The sequence below is a fragment of the Hypanus sabinus genome, chromosome 19, assembly GCF_030144855.1.
Source record: "Hypanus sabinus isolate sHypSab1 chromosome 19, sHypSab1.hap1, whole genome shotgun sequence".
Lineage (NCBI taxonomy): Eukaryota > Metazoa > Chordata > Chondrichthyes > Myliobatiformes > Dasyatidae > Hypanus > Hypanus sabinus.
Genome location: NC_082724.1, coordinates 21,871,929 through 21,893,515, shown reverse-complemented (window position 1 = coordinate 21,893,515; position 21,587 = coordinate 21,871,929). Strand labels below are relative to the sequence as shown.

The following is a 21,587-nucleotide window of genomic DNA, read 5'->3' as shown; positions in this document are numbered from 1 at the left end:
AAAAGATAAAGGACTCTTGATTACAAAATCTAAATGAAAATTATTGCATCAGGCAATAAGTCAACAAAGGAAATCCATTTCCTAGTGAAAGCTTAAGGAGACCTTTTATTTTAATTTTTATTGGGCAATAACATGCATAGAGAAGAAAACTACCGTCTGTTTAAGGCGTCAGCTCTGACCTGATGCTCACTCTAAAATCTAGGCTGCCACTGCCCTGTCATACTGAAGGAATGCCACACAATGGAAGGCTCTATCTTTTGAACAAAATGCTGCACAGTATATTCTCCAATGGGCTTATAAGATCGTATCTACTTTGTGAAATGCTGAAGAAAAGAAAGAGTGTTCCTTTTTATGTATCATGGTACCATTTAGCAACAACACTAGAACTGATCGTCTGGCCAGTATCTGATCTGTGCCACGAATTTCAGGACTATTTTGCATGGAGAAGAAAACAAAACTATGATCTGGAACAACACACACAAAATGCTGGAGAAACTCAGCGGGTCAGGCAATAGTTAACATTTTAGGCTTCATCAGGACTGGAAAGGAAGGGGGGAGAAGACAAAATAAAAAGCATGAGGAGGAGGGGAAAGAGTACAGGCAAGAAAGTGAGAGGTGAAACCAAGAGCATGGAGGAGAGGAGAGGAAGTAAGAAGCTGGGAGGTGATAGGTGGGAAAGATAAAGGACTGGAAAAGAAGGAATCTGATAGGACAGGAGAGTGGACGATGGGAGAAAGGGAAGGAGGAGGGGCACCTGGGGAAGTAATAGACAGGTGAGGAGAAGAGAAGTAAGGGGGTAGAGTGGGTAATTGAAAAAGAGGAAAGAGGGAAAAGGGAGGAGAAAAATTACTAGAAGTTGTGGAAATCAATATTCATGCCATAGATGAACATGGCATCATAGATGGAATATGAGGTGTTTCTCCTCCAACCTGAGAGTGGCCTCATCATGGCAGCAGAGGAGGTCACAGGCTGACATGTTGGAATAGAAATGGAGATTGGACTTAAATTGGCTGTTGCCAGCAGATCTAGCTTTTCGTGGGTGAAGCAAAGGCGCTCAACAAAGCTGTCATCCAATGTACGTCGTGCCTCACCGATGCGGAGGAGGCCACATCGAGAGCACTAGATACTGTAGATGACCCTAACAGATTGACACCCAGGAATGACTGTCTGGGGCCCTGACTGGAGGTGAGTGGGCAGGTGTGGCACTTCCTCCACTTGCAGGGATAAGTGCCAGGAGGGAGATTAGTGGGGAAGGATGAATGGACAGGAGATCATGGAGGAAGCGATCCTTGCAGAAAGCGGGCGGGGTGGGGGAGGGTGGTGGAGGTAAAGATGTGCTTAGTGGTAAAGCCACGTTGAAGATGCAGAGAATAATATGGGGGATAAGGAGGCTAATGGGGGAGGTGGGTGAGGACAAGAGGAATTCTATCCCTGTTAAGGTGGCAGGAAAATGGGCTGAGGCAGATGTCCAGGAAATGGAGAAGATGCGGGTAAGGGCAGCAGCAGTGGTAAAGGAAGGGAAACCCCACTCTTTTAAGAAGGAGAACATCTATAATGTCCTGGAAAGGAAAGCCTAATCCTGGGGACAGAGGAGGCGGAGGTGAAGGTTGCTTGGCCCACTTTCCTCCCCTATCAGATTCCTTCATCTCCAGACCTTTTCCACCTATCACCTCCCAGCTTCTTATTTTGACATCTTCCCCCACCCACCTGGTTTCATCTATCACCTGCTAGCTATCCTAATTCTTCCCCCACTCCCCATACTGGCTTCTTCCCCCCTTCTTTTCCAGCCCTGATGTAGAGTCTTGGCCCAGAAAATCGAACGTTTATCCATTTCCATAGATGCTGCCTCACCTGCCAAGTTCCTCCAGCATTTTGTGCATGTGCATGTGTGCGTGCATGCGTGCGTGCGTGCATGTGTGTGTGTGTTGCTCTGGATCTCCAGCATCAGCAGAATCTCTTGCGTTTATAAACTATGGTCTATTTAATGTATCAGCTTTCACTTTGGTGTCATTCTAGGAATCTGTGCATGAAAATCCAGGCTTACACTGAAGTGAGTGCTACACACTGTAAGCTCAGGTTTCTGCACTGGAACAGTCTATGCATATTATTTGTACTTCACTGCTGCGTGTCAGAGCTTCAGAACACATAAACTGTAGAGCATTCTTCTGTCCCTAAGGTTCACTCTGCCATAGCAGAGGTCCCACTTTCTCTTCCTGTCTAGCAGGCTGTAATAGGTCATCACTTACACCTTTATATATCACTTAAATGAAGCCATAGTCAAATTTCTTTTGGGTCTCAAGCTACACTTTGAGCTTCACATCTTTCTTACAGACTAAAAGCTCATGGTCGACAAAATTAATTTTAATACTGCTTTGCATCAAAGTCATATTCCACCACACACATTTTCAATGCAAGTGCAACTTCTTTGGACTTGAAATAAACACAGAAAATGTCAAGAAGTTTCAGCAGGTCAGGTCTTATGTGTGTGGAAATAAACAGAGGTAATGCTTCAAGCTATTAACCTTCCTTCTGATAGAAGGTTATTCATCTGAAACTTTAAATGTTTTTCTTCTAATCAGCTGAATATTTCTAATACACTTTTTTTTAATCCTTGACTTGGGATTGGAATAAATACATTAATCTTTCCAATTATGTGCTTGTAAAGGAGCCAATTTTCAAGGTTCTTGATGCCAGTTGGGAATCTTATCCATTGATAGCACAAGCTGGAGAAATTACATGACGCAAGACTGTCCATTTTCAAATGGCTGCATGGGATTTGATAATCATTCCTGGATTTTCATATAGGGCTCCACTTTTGCTAAATCCTCCCAAAATTGAAATTAGATTAAGGTCTGGATTCTGTTCACTATTTATTGTATGTGTCTTCTGAAAGCTCTGGGCTTGGGACACTGCAAAGTAAATAGCATATTTCTCTGAAAATGGTCACAGATAAGATGATTTTACCATCAGGCCACATCAGCATGTCACTTGTTGGAATCCTGGCCTGAAAGACAAAGGAAGTTACTGGGAGTTGCCAACTTGGCTGGTAAAACCTGAAGTGTTCAATGTCAATTATAGGTGAATTATGGTCCTATGAGATGGCAGTGCTGGAAACAGACAATATTGAAACACAGGAATAGTTGCTGGAGTATAACTTCCTTCTGGTAGCTAAAAACAGCAATTTCTGCTCTTCCCAGTCCACAAGGATTTAAGTGAAATTTGGACAAAACTTTAATGCTGGACTTGTATAATAATTATTTTTTTCATTATTACAGACCTTTTACAGATGCAGAAATCCATTTTTCATTAGCCAATTTGTAGTTCATTAGTGCCTCTTTGATGAAGCACCAGCAATGTTTAGAAGCACATCCACTATTAGTAAATAATCACTGTGACGAAGGAACATATACAAATACTCATAGAGGGATCAGAAGTGGAGAGAGTGAGCAGCTTCAAGTTCTGGGTGTCATGATCTCTGAGGATCAAACCTGGTCCCAACATATTGAGCAAACACGAGGAAATCTGCAGATGCTGGAAATTCAAACAACAACACACACAAAATGCTGGTAGAACACAGCAGGCTAGGCAGCATCTATAGGGAGAAGCGATGTCGACGAACACTTCTCCCTATAGATGCTGCCTCGCCCAACATATTGATGTGGTCATAAAGAAGGCAAGGCAGCGGCTATACTTTATTAGGAGTTTGAAGAGATTTGGCATGTCAACAAATACACTCAAAAACTTCTACAGTTGTACCATGAAGAGCATTCTGACAGGCTGCATCACTGTCTGGTAGGGAGGGGCTACTGCACAGGACTGAAAGAAGCTGCAAAGTGTTGTAAATCTGCTCCATCTTGGGCACTAGCCTACAAAGTACCCAGGACATCTTTAGGGTGTGGTGTCTCAGAAAGGCAGCGTCCATTATTAAGGACCAGCACCCAGGGCATGCCCTTTTCTCACTGCTACCATCAGGTAGGAGGTACAGAAGCCTGAAGACATACACTCAGTGATTCAGGAACAGCTTCTTCCCCTCTGCCATCCGGCTCCTAAATGGACATTGAAGCATTGGACACTACCTCACTTTTATTAATATACACTATTTCTGTTTTTGCATATTTTAAAAATCTATTCAATATATGTAATTAATTTACTTGTTTATTTATTGTTATGTTTTTTAATTATTTTTTTTTCTCTCTGCTAGATTATGTATTGCATTGAACTGCTGCTGCTAAGTTAACAAATTTCATGTCACATGCCAGTGATAATAAACCTGATTCTGATTCTGATTCCGTGATTTTTTTGGAGCACATTTACACGAAGCGTTGCCGCAGGAAAGCAGCATCCATCATCAGGGACCCCCACCACCCAGGTAATGCTTTCTTCTCACTCTGCCTCCGAGAAGAAGGTACAGAAGTCTCAGGACTCACACCACCAGCTTCAGAAACAGTAATTACCCCTCAACTATCAGGCTCTTGAACCAAACGGGATAACTTTACTCAACTTCACTTGCCCCTTCTGTGAAATGTTCCCACAACCTATGGACTAACATTCAAGGACTCTTTAACTCACATTCTTGAGATTTATTAATTATTATTATTATTATTAATAACAACAACAACAACAATAATAATAATAATAATAATAATTATTATTATTATTATTATTTCTTTTTTGTACTTGCGCAGTTTGTCATCTTTTGCACACTGGTTGAACACCCAAGTTGGTGTGGTCTTTCATTGATTCTATCATAGTTGTTATTCTATTATGGGTTTATTGAGTATGCCCACAAGTTATTGAATCTACAAGGTTGTATATGGTGATACATACATATTTGAATAATAAACTTTCTTTGAACTTTTGAATGCCTGTGATGAAAATACACTTTAGAGCATGCACAATCTACTGATTCAGATCAGTATACGTTTATAAAAGGGAGTAAGCACTGACTACATCCCAAGGGCAAATTCAATCTAACATCATGGCGTTACGTCAAACAGTGCTTCTTCAGGATTTCATTAACCACTTTATTTAAACATGATAATTAATTTGTAACCTGTTTCAGATCAAAAGTTATCAAGAGAAACAAGAGAAAACCTGCAGATGCTGGAAACCTGAGCAACACACACAAAATGCTGGAGGAACTCAGCAGGCCGGGCAGCATCTATGCAAAAGAGTAAACAGTCGACATTTCGGGTCGAAACCCTTCGGCAGGACATCCTAGGCTTTGGCGCAAAACATTGAATGTATTTTTTATCCATAGATGCTGCCTGGCCTGCTGAGTTCCTCCAACATTTTGTGTGTTTTACAGAAGTTATGAAACAATTTTCTGATTGCTATTATTTTTTAAACACTACTGCCTAAAACTCTGCCACGGATCATCCCAAGCCTGGCCGTGAAAGAAAGAGGGATGGACATGAGGTTAGAACTCCATCCTGTAAAAAACCCTGTGCCACAGAAACACCAACAGAAGCTCTGGAGGACTTATCCTGGGGAGAGGAAGGATCTAAGGGGATGGGCAACACCTCAAAAGACTTTCCCAGGATGAAGTACTCTGGCGATCTGCTGTTAGCAGTATGCCACAGTAGGAGTGATTGGTTTAACCAAGTTAAGCAAACTGCCTAAGTTCAAAGTATCCCTAGATGGGGAAAACACTTAAAAATTTCTCTGTTATTGATGTTGTTTGTCACGGCATCTTAGGGTACACCAAAGTGTCACAGCCATTTCTGATTACTGCTTTGGCATCTGCACAACGAGATATGAATTGTCACAGTATGCTTTTCTTACAGCCAATGCTGTTATTAAGCCCTCTGGAGACTGCTAAAATTAATGAAACCATCTGGACTGGAATGAATAGCCAAATGTAATCAGTTTTGTAGTGTTGCTAACTACAGATGGCAACACTTGTTCTCTTATTCCATCATATCTTTCTCATCAAATTTACCAGTAAATCTGAATGAACTTCAGCTGTGAGGCTTTCCTTCAGTTTTTACTGTTTTCATCTGTTTCCTATTTCATCCACCGAAACTATTATTATCATATTTGTGGAGATCCAGTTGGTCTTTATGAAAACTGTGTGAAATCAAAATGCTTCTCTTTCCTTTAACTTGACTTTTCCTCTTGTTAGTTATACTTTTCTACACTTGAGGTAAACAGGAACATAAATAAACTGGAACAATTTAAAATCCAAGTTCAGCGTTAAAATCGAAAACACGGGAACATACTTCGGTATTTGGAATATTGGGAGAAGACAGAATGTTCCTTTTACAATCATTGGTTTTACAAGTAGTTGCATATAATTATACTTGCCTCACCTTTCTTTAAGAAGTTTTTTTTTTCAGTTCTTTAGAAATAAAATGAAAACTTACAGTGCTGTCAATATAGGCTTCAGTCCACACGATATCATGCTCCTGGTCGATCACCTTTGGCCTGCTTAGAACATGAAGGTATTCCATCACATTTTCTTGCACATCAGCCAGAGTGGAAATTTGAGTGAAATATCCTAGAACAGAATTCATACAGAATTACAATCTTTAAACTATTACAGCATTATTGTTAAAAATCAATTCATAAATGCAGAAAATGTTGGGAACACTCATTACAGAGTGTTTCCAGAATTTTCTGTTTTCTTAACAGCATTTAGTTATTAATCAGAAAACAGCAAAAGGATAAAATGAAAGATAAAATAAAATATATTATTGAAGCAATTGAAAAATATAAGGAGCAATTAAGATATACTTAAGTTAGGTTTGACAGTGTACGAACACAACACTTCCCATCAGATGTCATGACTGGTGGAGTGTGGAGTAGATCAGAATCAGAATCAGGTTTATTATCACTGGCATGTGTCGGGAAATTTATTAACTTAGCAGCAATTCAATGCAATACATAATAGAGAAGAAGAAAAGTTTAAAAAAACAGTAAAAATAAATAACTAAGTACAAGAATCAATCATGGCATGGGATCTAAGGGGACCTTGCTTTGTGGATCCAGAATTGGCTTGTCCACAGAAGGCAAAGAGTGGTTGTAGATGGGTCATATTCTGCATGGAAGTCAGTCACCCGTGGTGTGCCTCAGGGATCTGTTCTGAGACCCCTACTCTTCGTGAATTTTATACATTACCTGGATTAGGAAGTGGAGGGATGGGTTAGTAAATTTGCTGATGACACAAAGGTTGGGGTGTTGTGGATAGTGTGGAGGACTATCAGGGGTTACCGTGGGACATTGATAGGATGCAAAACTGGGCTGTGAAGTGACAGATGGACTGCAACCCAGCTAAGTGTGAAGTAGTTCATTTTAGTAGGTCAAATATGATGACAGAATATAGTATTAATGGTAAAACTCTTGGCAGTGTGGAGGGTCAGAGGGATCTTGGGGTCTGAGTCCACAGGACACTCAAAGCTGCTGCACAGGTTGACCCTACTTGGAGTACTGTGCTCAGTTCTAGTCACCTCACTACAGGAAGGATGTGGAAACTGTAGAATGAGTGCAGAGGATATTTACAAGGATGTTGCCTGGATTGGGGAGCATGCCTTATGAGAATAGGTTGAGTGAGCTTGGCCTTATTTCCTTGGAGTGGTGGAGGATGAGAGGTGACCTGATAGAGGTGTATAAGATGATGAGAGGCGTTGATCTTGTGGATAGTCAGAGGCTCTTTCCCAGAGTTGAAATAGCTAACATGAGAGGGGCACAGTTTTAAGGTGGTTGGAAGTAGGTACATAGGAGATGTCAGGGGTAGTCTTTTTACACAAAAAGTGGTGAGTGTGTGGAATAGGCTGCTGGTGACGGTGATGGAGGCTGATACGATAGGGACTTTTAAGAGGCTCCTAGATAAGTACATGGAGCTTAGAAAAATAGAGGGCTATGGGTAAACTTAAGTAATTTCTAAAGTAAGTACATGTTTGGCACAGCATTGTGGGCCAAAGGGCCTGTATTGTGCTTTAGATTTTCTATGTGTTCTATATATATACTGAATAGATTAAAAATTGTGCAAAAGCAGAAATAATACATATTTTAAAAGTGAGGTAATGTTCATTGGTTCAATGACCATTTAGGAATCAGATGGCATAGGGGAAGAAGCTGTTCCCGAATCACTGAGTGTGTGCCTTCAGGCTTCTGCACCTCCTGCCTGATGGTAATAGTGAGAAAAGGACATGCCCTGGGTGCTGGAGGTCCTTAATAATGGATACTGCCTTTCTGAGACACTGCATCTTGAAGATGTCCTAGGTACTTTGTAGGCTAGTACCCAAGATGGAGCCAACTAAATTTACAACCCTCTGCAGCTTCTTTCAGTCCTGTGCAGTAGCGCCCCCCCCCCCCCCCCAATACCAGACAGTGATGCAGCCTGTCAGAATGTTCTCTACGGATTAGATGGTTAGGGATCCACTGACTTTTCCTTTAACTAAGTCATGAGGGGAGAGAAGAGAGGACAACAGGCAACAGCTAAGGATGCTGTGGGATTATGTGGAGTTTGGTGGTGGTAGATAGATGTAATTGTGAAGTAGGGGGACCAGCAATAGGCAGGATGGTTTTTCTGGGTGCAGTGGTCTAACCTTACTTCTTCTGGCAGATGATGTTACTAAAGAAAGTCTGTATAGCCACTGTCAATCACTTTAAGGATCATTAGTTAAGATACTATAAACAAAGATCATGCAGTAAGATAGTTGCTTAGTCAGAAACTAAAGTTTTACCCTGCAAACATCATTAGATGTTTAGATTAGATTAAACATCATTAGATCTCAGTTTACTCCAGCTCATGAGATGTCTGCCTCAATTGTGATGGACTCAAGTAAAATAGTGGCAGTCTGGACAACCGTGTGATTGGGACAGTTAATGTTGTAGCATGATTTTCAGGGTGCACCTCTTACCCAAATACACTGACATAAATCAGCTCAGATGACCTATTTCTACTAATTAATTGGCAGGAAACGGGATTGAATATGCTAAATAGACACTGCCAGAGACATAATGAGCCTACACACCTCAGTTCATTCAGTTGTTCTACTTTGTTTCAGTTTCTAATTTTATTTGGATTAGTTCTCCACAATCTCAATCCAGTCTTGTTTTTTCAAATAATTGCGACAAATGTGAATTTTATTTCCTCACTAAACTTGGCAATGATATTTTCCATTGCCATTAAAAGCTGTAAAGCAAATCAAAACAGAATCACATTTCGAGGATCTATTTTGTTGTCAAATTGTCGAAGTATGAAGCAATGACCTGGAAGTTCAACTGAACAGCAATGTTCCTTGCAGTGCAAGTGAAAACAGATCCTGAAAGTGTCCATCTTCATCATTGCCCACAACACCACAGGATGCTGGTAGGGCTGTAGGATACATAAATCCACACCGACATCCTCACAGAGAAATGACTCAGATCACCTCCATTCCTCTTAACAATTTCAGGCTCCCCTTCAGGCCACTGGAGTATGAACTACCCTCCTACTTTGCTGCTCCCAGCCCCAACATTGTCCTTATTCCCACAACCAGCACAGCCGGAAAAAGGTTAAATTGTCAGCATGCCTATTTTATTGTGTAAATGACACGATGTAAATAGCTCTAATGGAAGTTAAATAAGAAACAATGGCAATGAAACATGTCTTAGCCAATTGTATAAAACTTGCTTCATTATTTCTACTGTTAGAGATTCTGGAAAAAGAGGTGAGTGTACATAATGTTATTACATATTTTGTGATACCATTCAGAACGAATTATGACCCAATGTAGTTGGTGACCTACGCCTGCAAGTGTTTCAATCTCAGGCTTACAAATCGTGAGCACCTTACCTATGACAGAACATTACAGCTAATTATGTTAATTAAACTGTCATTTTTTGACTCCACGAGCCTTGTAAAATAGTGGATTAACAGTTTATGTAGAAAGATTCACAAGAAAATTGCAAGTAAATTCATGCACTGGATTGTAGCCCTGGATAAAATATACTCCAGCAAATTCATGGCCTTTGGAGCCAGTTAAAACTTGTTACATACTTGAAGGTATTTAATATATTTCATGGATTTGTCTTTGAAATAGCACTAATTGTTTCACCTCCTTTTTAACCCTCTCTGTTCTAAAGCATACTTTATAGATAGACTAATAAGTGGAACCATCAGTAGGAAGCTTTCATGAAGAAAATCATTGTAAGAAAATTAACGTTTGCCCTGCTAACCTTTGTGACACCAGTGTGCTCTGGATCATACAGTGCTGTCAAGTCAACTGGAACTCAAATCAGCTTTTAGTATAAGTTTGTACTTAGAATTTCTCTTTACTTTGGCATTTGTTGTGACCAGTAAGTTGATCGGTAGATATAAATTTAAGTGGCACAATTTAAATAGTGCTATCATTGTACTTCCTCTTTGCACAAAGAACTTGCATCTGGTGAGACATCAGAGCTGTGAAGAGCTTTTCTGAGAAAATCAATTTTCTATATCACAGCAACAACAAAGATTGGAACTAAATCAAGTTGTATGTTGGAACAGTAATTCACAATTATTCACGTTAGAAACTACTAAAAATTCTTATTAAAAAGAAATTTGTTAATGGAATTAATAGTCGGGCTTTTTATTAGTTTTGATTTCAGTACTTCAGTTTGTAATTTTGGTTCATGCTTTTTCCATTTATTGTGGCAACATCAGGTAATTGTTTTGGTCATTAAAAACTTTGAACAAGTGCATCAATATTTGTTTGCATAATGAACTACAATTATACTGATGATGACAACCATTATTTAAGCACATTGAAAACTGTCTCTGCCACTACTCCTGTACTTTTTCTAAGTTTCTCCAATGTTGCTGTGTAGTATATTCTATAGTATCTATAAACTGACCTGAGAGATATCTTGTTGGATAATTCCAACATTATTTTGTTTCAGATTTTCTGCAATTGCATGTGTTTTTAATCTTTCAATATTTGTATCTCTCTTTCTCGGCCTTATTCATCTCCAGACAGATCAGCTGTAATTAAAAAATCTTCACTATTCTGTCTTAGCTTACACCACATCACTCCTGTCCCAATTCTCTCTCCTTTGCTCTTCACCTTGTTACAGGTATTCCCTTTGATCTATCCTCTCCTTCCCTTCTCCTTTCCCTTTATCTACAACTTAAAGCATCTTCTATTGCTAACTCTTGATTGATCCAAAAAAATTACCTCAGTTTCCCTCTCCATTAATACTTCTTGACCTACCATGTACCAGAATTATTCTCATGATCTTGCATTGTTTCATCTTTTCCACCACCATCTCACAACTAGCAGAGCAGATCAGATATCACCATCCAGCAATACACAGTTGAGGATGAGAGACAATGAAGAAACTCCATGAATTGTCTACCGTCAACAATAGCAGAAGATGCTCCACAAATGCAAATAGCAACATCACTTCACTCTGAACCATTTCTAGCTGGAGATGTTTTGTGGATGACCCATCTTGGCTCCTCCTAATACTGTAGTCATTTCAGACATCAGGTTTCAGCTAATTTGATTCCCTCCATATGATATCAAATAATGGCTGGCTACAGCAAAGTTATGGTTTTCAAACATGATTCTTACTGTTCCTGAATTTGGTAGTGTGAGTCCTGAGGCTCCTATATCTTCTTCCTGATAGCAGCAGGTACAGAAGCCTCAGGGTTCGCACCACCAGGTCCAGGAACAGTTATTACCCCTCAACCATCAGGTGCCTGAACCAAAGGGAATAACTTCACTCAACTTCACTTGCTCCATCACAAACCTGTTCCCACAACATATGGACTCACTTTCAAGGATTCTTCATCTCATGTTCCTGATATTTATTGCCTACAACCGCGGACCTTAGCCTCGGACGGGGGGGAGCATGGACAGCAGTGGACCTTGGACTTAGACAGAGGGAGCATGGACAGCTGTGGACCTTGGACTTGGAGACTGGGACCTTGATTCACCGTCACCAGACACTTGGATACCATGGATCGCTGCAGCCAGAAACATGGACACCAAAACACAGGACAAGGAATCTTGAACCAGGACTCCTCCTTCAGATCAGGCACCGAGCCGGGACTCTTTGAGGAGTAGACATGGACAAGGGGCAGGAACATCGAGTCAGGACTCTGCCTTCAACTCACCCCTGGTAGATTGACCTTGCCCAGACCCACTCTGGAAACGGAAGGCGAATTGCTGGTACTCCGATGCGGGCTGGATCACTCTGGCGATGGAAGGTGAATTGCTGGTACTCCGATGCGGGCTGGATCACTCTGGCGATGGAAGGTGAATTGCTGGTACTCCGATGCGGGCTGGGTCACACTGGCGATGGAAGGTGAATTGCTGGTACTCCGATGCGGGCTGGATCACTCTGGCGATGGAAGGTGAATTGCTGGTACTCCGATGCGGGCTGGATCACTCTGGCGATGGAAGGTGAATTGCTGGTACTCCGATGCGGGCTGGATCATTCTGGCGATGGAAGGCGAATTGCTGGTACTCCGATGCGGGCTGGATCACTCTGGCGATGGAAGGTGAATTGCTGGTACTCCGATGCGGGCTGGATCACTCTGGCGATGGAAGGTGAATTGCTGATACTCCGATGCGGGCTGGATCATTCTGGCGATGGAAGGTGAATTGCTGGTACTCCGATGCGGGCTGGGTCACTCTGGCGATGGAAGGCGAATTGCTGGTACTCCGATGCGGGCTGGATCACTCTGGCGATGGAAGGTGAATTGCTGGTACTCCGATGCGGGCTGGATCACTCTGGCGATGGAAGGTGAATTGCTGGTACTCCGATGCGGGCTGGATCACTCTGGCGATGGAAGGTGAATTGCTGGTACTCCGATGCGGGCTGGATCACTCTGGCGATGGAAGGCGAATTGCTGGTACTCCGATGCGGGCTGGATCATTCTGGCAACGGAAGGCGAATTGCTGATACTCCGATGCGGGCTGGATCATTCTGGCGATGGAAGGCGAATTGCTGGTACTCCGATGCGGGCTGGATCATTCTGGCGATGGAAGGTGAATTGCTGGTACTCCGATGCGGGCTGGGTCACTCTGGCGATGGAAGGCGAATTGCTGGTACTCCGATGCGGGCTGGATCACTCTGGCGATGGAAGGTGAATTGCTGGTACTCCGATGCGGGCTGGATCACTCTGGCAACGGAAGGCGAATTGCTGGTACTCCGATGCGGGCTGGATCACTCTGGCGATGGAAGGTGAATTGCTGGTACTCCGATGCGGGCTGGATCGCCCTGGCGATGGAAGGTGAATTGCTGGTACTCCGATGCGGGCTGGATCACTCTGGCGATGGAAGGTGAATTGCTGGTACTCCGATGCGGGCTGGATCACTCTGGCGATGGAAGGCGAATTGCTGGTACTCCGATGCGGGCTGGATCACTCTGGCTTGTCGTAGCGGCGGCGACTTGCGAAGGCTTCTTTAACACTCTCGCCAAGGGCTTATAAGCTGCCGGTTCAGGTCGAGGGTAGATTACCTTGATTGCCAAGCTCAAGGGACACGTGAAACGGAATTAAAAGGGAACCAGGCGTCAATGGTCCGGATCACAACCTAACTAAATTTAAAGTGGAACCGATCTGGACCATGACAACTGGAGGCTGTGGTAGATCAAAAGACCCTATGGAAAATCCTGGCAATTCTGGACAATATTTCTCACCCTCTGCATGCCACCTTGGCTGAACAGAGGACCACTTTTAGTGATAGACTGAGATAACTGCGCGGCTCCAAAGAGGTCATTCTTACACTCAGCCATTAGACTCTATAATGAGTCAATCTATAGCCAGGGAAGTGATGACCCCCTCCTGTTGGACTGTTTGTGTTAATTCTTTCAAGTTCTCTTCTAATATGTATATCTGTGCACTTTTAATGTTACTGTGACACTGTAATTTCCTTTGGGATCAATAAAGTATCTATCCAATATCTCCTTGTAACTCCTGGCGGAAAACCTGTGAATCTTTTCTGCATCCTCTCTGGCTTACTCATATCCTTCCTGTACTATGACAACCAGGCCTGCTGGCAGCACAGTGAATCTTTATTGTATCCTTGTGCATGAATCTAATCAAGATCACTGGATTGTGATCAGGAGCAGAACCTTGGACTGGTTTACACTTCCTGACAGCATGAATGATTGTACGAACATAAGCATTTTTTTGCTTTGAATCCATGGGCTAAGAACTTAATGTAGAGACCATGAAGATCTTATTAGAAATGCTGACTCTGTTATAGGAGTCAAAATGGACATACTAGAGGTTGTGTTAGAATCAAGGACCCTACGGACGACCCTGGCAACTCTGGACAATGTTTCTCACCCTTTGCATGCCATCTTGGCTGAACAGAGGAGCACTTTTAGTAATAGACTAAGACAATTGCGCTGCTCCAAAAAGCACTATATGAGGTCATTTTTACCCTCAGCCATCAGGCTCTATAATGAGTCAACCTATAGCGAGGAAGTGATAACCTCCTCTTATAGACAATAGGTGCAGAAGTAGACCATTCGGCCCCTTGAGTCTTGTTAGGTAACTTCTTAAAAATTCTTTCTTACTTCTCTTCTAATATTTATATCTGTGCACTTGAAATGCTACTGTGACATTGTAATTTCCTTTGGGATCAATAGAGTATCTATTCGTCTATATCCATGACATTTTCATGATCTATATTCATGAAATACCATTGCTTCAAGTTCTTTAACATTGAGAAAGAACTTCCTTTTACCTTTTTAAAAGGTACATTATAACTATTTCCCTTTTGGCTATAATGAAATCTGCGTAAGCATTAAACTAAAACTTCTTTGTAGTTTCATTCTAATTTATAATTTACTGTGCCAAATCTTGACAGCGTTATGGGAGTACAATTGTTGCACACACAACTGAATACAGATTGCCACATTATGAATGCATGAATAAAACACAAGGCATCTGAATATTTAACACTCCCCAACACTAATCATTACTAATGTTCAACAAATGTATACATAATTTTAAAGGATGCAATTGAATATGAAGTTGAGTCAAAGGGTATTTATGCTACGTTTACTACTGTCGTGGATCGTGGTTGTATGCACTCTGAATTCAGGGTGAAAGGGCTGTTTGGGCTTATAGACTGCACGTTTCTATTTATTTAGCTCAACGGATAGAGTGTCAGGCGCTATGCATGTGTGATCTTTTGCACCTCCAGTGGGTATCATGATTGATCAAAGTCACGAATTTAGGAAATGGAACCTTTGTTGCACATCTTGGCTTTTCGGGATTGAAGGCACTTGAGAATATTGCTTGTTTAAAAATTAGGATGCACATCTACCCCTGGATATCTCTGCCCTTGTACATCCTTTTGGATTGTTCTCTCTATATTACTTTCATCACTTACTGATCATTAACGACGTCTGAAGCAGAGTTTATGAAGGGTATCCAGGAGAACTTTCTGTGAACATGGAAGATAAAATTGCTGGATTTGGTTCAGGAAAATGTGTGGAGGAAAGTGCGGAATATCCAAGAAGCAACAGTCATAGTATCATAAGATTCAGAATACAGAAGAGAAATTGACCCCTCCAAGGTAAAAATAATCAAGTGGAGAAGGGCCATTGGTCGGGAAAGGTCTAGGAACAAAAAAAAAGCAACAGAATTAGCAATTGCCTGGATAAACATGCATTATATGGAAAGCCAACATTAATTTTTAAAAGACAAATAGTGAAATTCTCTGTGGCCAGTTGAAGGAAAAGAAGCTGATGTTTGGACTTGTGCAAGGTGTTTGATATTGTGACACATCAAGGCTTGTCATTAAGAATAAAGCTCATGAAATAAATGGAACTATAGCTGCAGGGACAAAAAGCTGGCCCAATGTCATGGAATTGTTGGTATCAGGCCATTTCTTTTATAGGTTAATGGCTTGAACTTAGGAGAAGAGGGAACAATTTCCAATTCTACAGATGGCACAAAACTAGAAGGTGGTGGGTGTGATATGTGAGTATGACAGCCACAGGCTTCGAGGAAGTAGAGAGGCTGGCGGATCGAGTGGACTGACAGCAAACAAAATTTCATTCTGAGAAATGCAAAGTGTTATACTTTGGTAGTAAGAATGAAGAAAGACAATATAGAGGGGATGATTCCAAAGGAGACCCCTTTAGAGGTATATGTGCACTCTTCATTCAAATTGCCACGGGAGGAAGGGTGTTATAAGCAGCAGTTCAGAGTACAAGAGCAAGCAAGTCAAGCAGAACCATGCAAAAACACTGGTTTAATCATAATTTAAACTTTGTGAATTATTCATAAAAGAAGCTTTATTTTTGATACAGATATAACCTAACAGCTTCAGAGAGAGCACAGAAGAGATTTACTAAATGATTCCAGGGATGAGGGACTCTAATTACAGGGATAGAGTGGAAGATCTGGGTTGTACCTTTTAAAATGAATGAGGTTCACCACATTATGAGAGATAAGTTCAAAAGAAAATGTCCCCTTTGGCAAAACTGTCAAGAACCAGTATCAGGAAAAGAAGGTAATCGACAACAGAACTAAGATCAACTTGAGCAAGTATCTCTTAGCACAACAACTGGCCAAGATTTGGAATGCACTTCCGTGCATAGTATTGGAGACCAATTCAAAAGTGAGATGGATACAATCTGTAAGGAAAGCATTAGCAGGGCCAGGGACACAGGATTCCTGCTGGATTACTCTTGCAGTGAGCTTTTATGAACTCAGTGGTAAAATGGCCTTTTGCTTTACTGCTCTGAGATTCAGAGAAATGGGTATTGTTCCTTCCTCCTCTCATTAGAGCAGTGATTCATCATCCAAAATGCAACTATTGCTTTGGGTATCAGAGTTTTCAATGTCAGTACATCTGATTTACAGTCATGTGATAAAAATATATTGGACTGAAATACCTGCTTAATATTTTTAAAGCTTTATTTTTTATTTGATGTTATGAAGAAAAATGGTGCATATTATTTGAATGGGAGCTGTCACTGTGCCTTGCTCCTTGACGCAGCTAGTGTTGCATGAAATAGCAGTCTATATTATATTGGAGTGTCACAGTAGTTTTTTTTTTCTTCCCTGTGTGATGGCTTTATGGCTGCAAGGCAAACTATTTTGCCACTTACTGGGTTAGCCCAAACAGAATGAACCTGCAGCAAATTACTCAATGTAGTGCAAAACCTGAAGTTTGTGAATGATTGTGTTATGGCATTTGTTATCATGGAAAGCAATGCCGCATTTTCAGGGCGAAGAAAATCTCTGCGGTTTTATCTCTGCAGCTAGCTGAAAGTAAATTAAAATTGTGCACTGGGATAATTCATCAATTTAACTTCTTTGTTGATTTAAATGTTGTAGCAGTGTTGTTCAAGGTGACAGATACGATGTGATGAATTTGCTACTTTGGTTATTCTACTTGCTAGATTGTGATGTGTTTGCTTTGTTCCATATGATTCACTAATCTATTGTTTAAATGAACCATAAGAAAGCACAGAATAAAGAAACCATTTTGTCAACGAGCCTATTATTTCACGAGACCATGCACAATCTACTTTAGAAGGAATTCAGGCAAGCTATTTAATCTCTCAATGAGTATTTGCTGAAGTTTCTCCTCAACATTTCCTCTCTTCTTATACTAATAAACCCAGAAAGGCCTGCTCAATCCTTCACACACAAAGTATGTTGGAACATTTCTTTCTTGGCAGTACTATTTCCAAACACACACACACACACACACACACTCACACACACACACACACACACACACACACACACACACACACACACACACACACACACACACACACACATATTGCTTTACAGGCAACTTTATTAAAACTGCAGATTAATGCCTCAGTAAGTCCTTGCAGATATGTGTTTGTGTAATATAAAGATTAATAATGGATTTTCATGAAAATTAGTGCAATTTTGTGCAGGCAAAACACAAGAAAGTCAATGGCTTGAGAAGCACTTAATGCAGTTTCAACCAAAACATCTACAATTCCTTTCCTTCCGCAGGCAATGTTTAACACTCTTTGTTCTTCCAGCAGATCATTGGTTGCATGTTATAGGCAACCATTGTATTTCTATGATGGATGTGCTCCTAGAAAATGATCTTTACCCAATTTTTGAAGCTGCATTATCTGCTTATGCATCAGGAAACATGAGTTGAATAAAGGATGCTTATTTATTTTCTTCCTTTCATATAAGCTCTGTTAAACCTAATTTTATACCAAATCTTAACTTCTGGGTAGCAATTCACAATTCCTACAAGGGCAATTTTTTATTACCTGAATTTCCTTAAAGTGGGGATTGCCTGTACTTCACATATTGGGATTAAAATAAGGACAAACACAAGTTCATGATTTTACAGAAACATATTAACCTTTCAACTAATCTCTAATTGCTCACGAAGAAAAAGAAATTCCATTATGCAGAGGTCCAGGAGATAACAAGAAACCAAGACTATTATATGAACTGGATCCTCTTTTGCTTATCCTGCCTTTAGCAAATTAAAATAATTTGTTTACAATTTCTATGTAAATATCAAACACATACCTTTATTTGCACAAGCCATCCATTTCAGATTTTCAGAAAACACAGCTTCACGTCCAATCAAATAAGCAAATATACGCACCTGGAAAAATAGAAAGAAGCTTCATTACACCTTTCAGTTACGTGTATTTTTAGTATATTACCAGTGTGATTGTAAAAGAACAAAAGAAATGCCACAGTAGTTCAATGGGGACTAACCATAATTCTATATCGCTTGTTTACAGTGGCTCAAATCATGTGAGAAGTGTCAAACCTTCCCACAAAAGAATTGATAGTGCTCAGTCACTGAAATTAAGAAATGGAAATTCTAGATTTACTGACAGATTGTGAGCTCAATTTTTTCATTCTGATCTGCTTCTGGACTCCAGATGGGACCCAGACTCACTGAGTTTCCCTGGCATACTGCTAAGCCTTAGCTGGCACAAGAACTGAAATAACATACATTTCAAGGAACAAATACAGAGGAAGCAATAAGATGGGTATTTTTCAAAATCTGAAAGGAAGTATTGTAAGAGGCCTTCTTGTTAACTTTAATTCTAGCTAAAACAGTAAGAACACACTCCCAACTTTTGGGGCAGAGCCTCTGCTTAGCATCAACACAACCCAGGCATTGTTTTGTCTTGCTGGACTTCAAAGTTCTAAATAAATTTATTATCAAATTACATGTATATCACCATATGCAATCCCGAGATTCTTTTTGCTTTGAGGGCATACTCAATAAATCCAAGAACAGAATCGAAGAGAGACCACACCCAACAGGGTGGACAAATGACCAAAGTGCAAAAGACAACAAACTTTGCAAATACAAAAGAGATTAAAAAAATAAGCAATAAATATCAAGAACATGAGATGAAGACAAAGTGAGTCCATTCATTACATTGTGGGAACAGTTCAGTTAAGGGCAAGTGAAGTTGAGTGAAGTTATGAAGTTACCCGCTCTGATTCTGAACCTGGTAGTGTGAGTTGTGAGGCTCTATACAACCTTCCTGATGGCAGCATCAAGAGAGCATGAGCTGGGTGGTGTGGGTCCCTGATGATCGATGCTAATTTCCTGCGACAGCACTCCATGTAGTTGTGCTCACTGGAAGGGAGGGCTTTACTCATGCTGGACTGCACCATATCCACTTTTTGTAGGATTTTCCGTTCAAGGGCATTTGTTTTTCTATACCAGATAGATTGCAACCAGTCAATATGCTCTCCACCACACGTGTATAGAAGTTTGTCAAAGTATCAGATGTCATGCCAAATCTTTGCAAACTTCTATGGAAGTAATGATGCTTCCATGCTTTCTATGTAATTGCACGTATGTGCTGGGTCTAGGACAGGCCTTCCAAAATGATAACAGCAAGGAATTTTAAGTTGCTGACCCTCTCCAGCTTTGAACCTCCAATGAGGACTGGCTCATAGACCTCTGGTTTCCTCCTCCTGAAGTCAATAATCAGCTCCTTGGTCTGGCTGACGAGTGAGAAGTTGTTGTTGCTCCACTCAGCCAGATTTTCGATGTCCCTCCTATATGCTGATTTGTCACCACCTATGAAACAGCTAACATCAGCAAACGTAAATATGGCATTGGAGCTGCGCTTAACCACGCAGTCGTAAGTGAAACGTGAATGGAGCAGGGGGTTAAGCACATAGCCTTGTGGTGTACCTGTGCTGATGGAGATTGTGGAGGAGATGTTGTTGCCAATCCGAACTGACTGGAGTCTGCAAATGAGGAAATACAGGATTCAATTATACAAGGAGGTATTGAGGTCAAGGTCTTGAAGCTTATTGATTTGTTTTGAGGGGATAACAGGATTTAATGCTGAGCTGTAATCAAAAAAGAGCATCATGCTATATGCATCTTTACTGTCCAGATGTTCCATGGTTGAGTGAAGAGCCAATGAAATGCCATCTGCTGTGGACCTATTGTGCCGACAGGCAAATTGGAGTGGATCCAAGTCGTTTTTCAGCAGGAATTGATGTGTTTCATCACCAACCTCTAAAAGTACTTTATCAGAGTGGATGTAAGTATAATTGGAGGGTAGTCTTTGAGGCAGGTTACCACATACTTCTTAGGCACCTGTAAAATTGAGGCTTGCTTGAAGCAGGTGGGCATCATGGACTGCTGAGGTGAGAGGTTAAAGACATTGGTGAACACTCCAGCCAGTTAGTTATCACAAGCCTTTGGTGCCTGGCCAGGTACCCCACCTGGGCTGGATATTTCCCATGGGTTCACCCTCCTGTAGGGTGCCCTCATGTCGACTGCAGAAACTGAGATCACAAAGTCATTGTGTACTGTGAGAGTTTGTGAAGGTTCCTCCATGCTTTGATGGTCAGGGTGAGCACAGAAGGAATTGTACTTAACTGTAAGCGAAGCCCTGTAGTCACTTATGTTACCTGAGCACATTTTGTAAGAGAGGATCACATTTAAGCCCTGCCACAGGTGTCGAGCATCCTTCAATGATTCAACCTGCCACTGGAACTGCCACTTTGCCCATGAGATGGCTTTGCGGAGATCATACCTGGATCTCTTGTGTCTTACTTGGTCTCCGGACCTGAATGTCTCTGATCTGGCCCTCAGCAGAATGCTTATCTTCTGGTTTATCCAAGGCTTCTGGTTGGGAGAAGACTCTGAATGATTTTGTGGGGATATACTGATCTACAACCGTTTTTAAAGTGACTGTGACAATCATGGCATATTCATTCAGATCCACTGAGGAATCCTTAAACACGGTCCAGTCCCTGGACTTGAAGCAATCCCATGTAGCCACTCCCCTGCCACTTGTGACCGTCTCTTTACTGTCTTTATCCTTGGAGCCTTGGTCTTTAGCCTCTGCCTGTACGCAGGTGGGAGGACGTCCAAGTGATCAGATTTCCCAAAATGAAGACATACAGGAGCATTGAGATCTAATCTAGGTAAATGCAGTAGTATGAGGAGAATGAATGGTGATTCTGAGGAGAAGAACCAGTTCAGGACAATCCAGCCGCACATTTTACAGAACAGCACATACAGTATAGTAGATAACAAACTGTGATCAAAATTAGATAAATATTTAAAGATATCTATCTTTGTTTTATAATTTTAAATTACATCCATGGAACAACAACAAACCGAGATAAGTAGACAAAT

General features: G+C 41.1%; 1 protein-coding gene across 3 annotated transcripts in view; it reads right to left on the bottom strand.

Moving 5' to 3' along the window:
* Positions 1-21,587, bottom strand: part of cacna2d3a (calcium channel, voltage-dependent, alpha 2/delta subunit 3a) — an 893,404-nt gene that overhangs the window by 257,149 nt on the left and 614,668 nt on the right. For all 3 annotated transcript variants that reach the window (XM_059944148.1, XM_059944149.1, XM_059944150.1), the window contains 2 exons: positions 18,479-18,557; positions 6,366-6,499 (listed from right to left, as the gene is read on the bottom strand). In XM_059944148.1, the coding sequence (XP_059800131.1) occupies positions 6,366-6,499; positions 18,479-18,557 (213 nt within the window). The remainder of the gene's footprint in view (positions 1-6,365; positions 6,500-18,478; positions 18,558-21,587) is intronic.